The 5,000-nt window shown below is 51.3% G+C and overlaps 1 protein-coding gene across 1 annotated transcript in view; it reads left to right on the top strand.

Annotated features, from left to right (window-relative positions):
• samd4a (sterile alpha motif domain containing 4A) overlaps nucleotides 1-4,999 on the top strand; it is a gene marked incomplete at its 3' end in the record, with an annotated part of 21,081 nt that extends 16,082 nt beyond the window's left edge. Inside the window, exon 2 of the mRNA XM_056608012.1 lies at nucleotides 4,575-4,999. Coding sequence (XP_056463987.1) covers nucleotides 4,575-4,999 — 425 coding nt within the window. The remainder of the gene's footprint in view (nucleotides 1-4,574) is intronic.
• Between the last annotated feature and the right edge of the window lies 1 nt (nucleotide 5,000).

The raw sequence follows: 5,000 nt of genomic DNA, 5'->3' as shown, positions 1-5,000 counted from the left end.
TAAGGGGTACGCAGAGGAATTACGGTGATACTTTTAGGGTCATCAACTCGTCTGTCTGTTCGTCCGTGTGTCGGTTGGACCTTCCTGTTGTGTGTTTGTTTGTTTGTTTGGCCCTGACCTCTGATTGATCCGCTGAGTAAGGGCAGGGGCTCGTTGAGGTAGGGGGTCGCTTTTCTAACCCTGGCTCTGGAGATCCATAGAAAGGTGCTGTTGCCATTTAGTGCTTGCGAATGTCATGGGGACAAATTATTACGATTTCTTTCTGAACTTCTGACATCGGAATCTCGGTGACGCTGATTTCCTCCATCGGCGATATAATCTAATTTTAGCGCCGATAATCGGTCTGTGTTGGAGGCGTTGCGGCCTACTTGCAGGTCGGGGGGGGGCCTACTGCGGTCACGTTCTGAGAGCTGAGCAGGATGTAACCTGGCTGGATTGAGCAAGAGTTCAGCAGCGCTGTTGGCATCACAGAACACCCGCCCCTGCAACACGCTCTCTGAACAACGGAGTCTGTCTTTATGCTCCTTCTCTTTGCCCTGTGTGTGTGTGTGTGTGTGTGTGTGTGTGTGTGTGTGTGTGTGTGTGTGTGTGTGTGTGTGTGTGTGTGTGTGTGCACATGTGTGTGTGCGTTTGTGTCTGTGTGACTGTGTGTGTGTTTGATTGGGCGTGTGTATCCGGGTAGGTCTTTGTGACGTTTTGTCTGTGTTACGGTAATGATTCATCAGTTCCTAGCATGTTCCTCTCTGTTCCTCGGACTAAATCTCTCTTTTCACTGCAACTTTGTCCTTATCAGCCAACGCAAAGCGCAGACCGCGGCCGCATGATCCGCTTTCTGTTCCTCGTGGGGAATCCTAAAACAGGTGCTTAAAGGAGGATTTCACCGGTGGAGGCATGAATATGTATTGAAATTGGGTCCTATATGTAGTTGAATAATAAAATAAATGTCTAATTTGGTGCCGTCTTTACCGAGAAAAGGCAGAAAGTGACTTTTTGGCGCTTGTGGATTGAAGACAACAACTCCCACCATGCACCATGATGCACAGCTTCGCTGGCCACTCCCGCTGATCTAGATCAGTGGGTCCCACCCCCTAGTGCTTGTAGTCTTACGAGAATCCTCCCCTCTTACAGATCTATACGGATCTCTCCAGTCTCTCCAGAAAATAAGGGAATGATGCACGACCATTCAAAAATATGAGTGGGTTTCTAACGATACAAAGCTTAATGGAAATGGGCGAAGTTTCCCTTTAATGGAAAAGAGGTTAGCTTCTGCATGTAATGAGGAGCTTACTTGGTTAGCAGGCAAGAGAATGACACCTCGAACGGTCTGGTAGCGAGAATACGTTTGAGCTGCTTTGACGTGATTTGAATACATTAAGGAGAAGATATTTGTGTATTTGTGTGTCTCGTAGCTTTCAGGATACAAAACCTCCGATATAACCATTCTTGCTCTGTTCAAAGCCGTCGACCTTTGACCCTGCTAGGGTCTGACTGTGAGCTGACCCTCTAGTTGGGTCGGGGAAACCTTCCGTGTGTGTTCAGAGGGGAAGAGGCAGGGCTCTGATGTCCACCACGCGACCTCTTGTCCCCAGGGGACCGGGGTCAACAAGCCTGAAGTGGCTTGATGTTCTCCAGGTCTGACTTTGCTCTCACGGCTCTCCTGGTTCAGGGAAAACCAAAATGAAAACACCTCCGTGAAACGATGTTCAAAGAGCATCTGATTGGGCTCAGACTGTCCCTGCACGCCAGATTTTTGCTGGTACACTGATAAACGAATACAATTCTAATACTATTGTTTGTATTTGTATGGCCCTTAATCACAGGTACAGTCTCAACGGGCTTAATAGGACATATATGTATGACATCCCCACTGACCCTTGCCCCCCGAGAGCAGGAAAAAACTCTGTGAGTTAGCAAGGGAGAAACCTTGAGAATACACTGTAATGTTATACTTGTGGTGTAAGATATGACCACCTACTCTGAGTCCATACCGGGGATCTTTTGGCGCTCATGCGAGGGGAATCCCCGTCAAGAGGGACTGTTCAGTATTACGTCCTACCGTCTGGCTGCTGCTGATCGGTAAGAGGAGTTAACAGACAGGCACGGCTTAGCCCAGGAGGTAGTGTGGGTTGACTTGTAACAAGGTTGGCGGTTCGATCACCGGCTCCTCCTAGCTGAATGTCGAGGTGTCCCTGAGCAACACACCTCACCCTGACTGCTCCTGATGAGCTGGCTGTCCTCATGTGTTGTTGACTCCGCCGTCAGTGTGTGAATGTGTGCATGAATGGGTGGATGTTAGGCGATATTGTACAGTGTTGTGAGTGGCCAGACATAAATTTTGTCCATTTACCATTGTCAGAAGAAAAGTACAACTTCCATTTCTGCACACCAAAGCTTGGATAATGGAGGCAATTGATACACTATGTCAAAACAACTTCACATTACACAAGTCCTTTCCATTGGTGTTCAGTTCTCCTACTGGAGTTTGGATTCCTATGGCTAGTCTGTAGTTGGTCCCCTTGTTTGGTAGGAACTTGCTGGTGCAGCACTCTTTCTTTTGTCGCTGCTCCAATTCTGCTGAGGCTTTGACGACTCTCAGCCTCTTCTAAGTCTTCTCTAAGTCGCTCTGGATGCACGGGTCTCGGCCGAATGAGTTCATGTAAACGTTGACCTCATGTGTGCGTCTTTTTTCACCTAAATCTATTTTCCCTGACGTCTGTGGAAGTTAAACACACGCTTTTCAAACGTTTACGTTCAAAGCATGATGACACACTCGCCATAACGTCCTCAGCAGGCCGCAAGCTATAGGGGATTCTGGTTCATTTTTAAACGGTTGGAAAGTGAGCTGTACTTTCTGTTATGTCCGTGTTCTGTTTTGCATGAGGAATGAGCGATGATGTCATCATGGGAGAGGGGTGGGGTGGCTCCCTGTCTCCCATGATACATTTCACCCCAGGCTCTCCTTTTTGCCAGTGTGTGTGTGTGTGTGTGTGTGTGTGTGTGTGTGTGTGTGTGTGTGTGTGTGTGTGTGTGTGTGTGTGTGTGTGTGTGTGTGTGTGTGTGTGTGTGTGTGTGTGTGTGTGTGTGTGTGTGTGTGTGTGTGCGTGCGTGCGTGCGTGCGTGCGTGCGTGCGTGCGTGTGTGTGTGTGTTTGTGTGAGTGTTAGTATGAGTTTGTGTTTGTCTGTGTGTGTGTGTGTGTGTGTGTGTGTGTGTGTGTGTGTGTGTGTGTGTGTGTGTGTGTGTGTGTGTGTGTGTGTGTCTGTGTGTGTGTTCATCTGTGGTTGTGTGAGTGTGACTGTGTGTGTGTGGTCGGGTTTGAATGTGTGTGCGTGTGTGTAGGTGTGTATGAGTGTGTGTTTGTCAGTATGATTATAAGTGAGTTTATGTGTAAATGCGTGTAAGTGTGTGTTTGTGTCTGTGTGTGTGTGTGTGTGTGTGTGTCATTGGGTGTTTTTTCTGTCTAGCTTTTTTCCAACTCTCACGATACGATCAAATCACAATACCTATGGCTGCTCCCCAGTGCCGATCAGACAGAGAGGTGGCGCGGTCAGGGCAGCGCCTGGCAGAGTAAATAGACTGTGACATTGAGATATCATCGGATAAAGGGGCGGAGGAGGTGGTGCTGGTGGTGGCGTCGGGAGGGGCCGGTGGCAGATCTATTTCCTGGTCTCACCTCCGAGGTTGAATTTAGCGCCTTGCTGCCAAATTAGTAAGAGGGTTACGGACCTGGCGACGGAATGGCAAGGGCAAAAATGGAGAAAGCACACGCATGCGTATACGCACGCATCCACCTTCAAAAGCCGAAACAGGATGTAAAGCTGTGCTAGGGTTGCATCCTCCCTCGCTATTTGTGTAACTGTCCACAGTTTTTGACCCGACCTTTATGCATGTATGTATAGCTGCTGGTCCCAGCTGATAGGGACCGGCTCCTCAGGCCCCCAGTACGACAATAGAGCTCCGTGACCTGCTGGTTAAGTTTAGAGCGACCCCTCGGCTGCTGTTAGTACAGATGTACCGAAGGAAGGAGCTGGAACATACAGGGCAGGAACACCAGCCTGCTGCACCTCCATCGCGACGGGTCTCTCTGTCTTCAACCGCGGGCGAAAGTGCAGTCGTTGAAGCTCTGACCTCTGCCCCGTTGAACTAGCTTTATAAAAGTGAGCTAACTTCTTTGTTGCTCTTCTTTCGACATACCAAATAATAGGCATTCATCACTCTCTCCATGGAGGGGGATCTCGAATGCATAAGATGCATAAACATACAGGTTAACACCCTATTGGGCTTATCGAGCTGTACTTAATATGCCTGCTAAACTCTCTCTCCCTCTCTCCCCCTCTCTCTTTCTCTCTCTCTGTCTCTGCCTCTCTCTCTCTCTCTCTCTCTCTCTCCCTCTCTCTCTCCCTCTCCCTCTCTCTCTCCCTCTCCCTCTCCCTCTCCCCCTCTCTCTCTCTCTCTCTCTCTCCCTTTCTCTCTCTCTCTCGCTCTGTCTCTGTCTCTCTCTCTCTCCCTGTCTCTGTCTCTCTCTCCCCTCTCTCTCCCTCTCCCCCTCCCTCTCCCCCTCCCTCTCTCCCTCCAGTGGTGATCAGCCAGTGGCAGAGCGAGCCCAGAGAGCTGGTCATCTCCCTGGTCCTCACCCACCTGCCGCTACTCAAGCCGGGCAACACGGAGGCCAAGACCGAGTACATGCGCCTGCTGCCGCGCATCCTGGCGCAGACCATCGAGCACGGCCGCCACCTGGAGGAGTCCCGCCAGCTGCTGTCCTACGCCCTCATCCACCCGGCCACGTCCCTGGAGGACCGCTCGGCGCTGGCGCTCTGGCTCAACCACCTGGAGGAACGGGCCGCCGCCCGGGGCGACTCCCTGGAGCGGCCCCCGCCCGGCGCGGGGGGGCTGTCCCTCCACCACCAGGCGCACTCCGCCGCCGCCGCCCACCACCAGCACCACGCCCCGCCGCACCAGCACACCACGCCCCCGTCCACGCTGTCGTCGTCGGGCTCGTCGT

Source organism: Gadus chalcogrammus, chromosome 14, assembly GCF_026213295.1.
Source record: "Gadus chalcogrammus isolate NIFS_2021 chromosome 14, NIFS_Gcha_1.0, whole genome shotgun sequence".
Taxonomy (NCBI): Eukaryota; Metazoa; Chordata; class Actinopteri; order Gadiformes; family Gadidae; genus Gadus; species Gadus chalcogrammus.
This window is presented reverse-complemented; position numbering and strand designations above follow the sequence as displayed.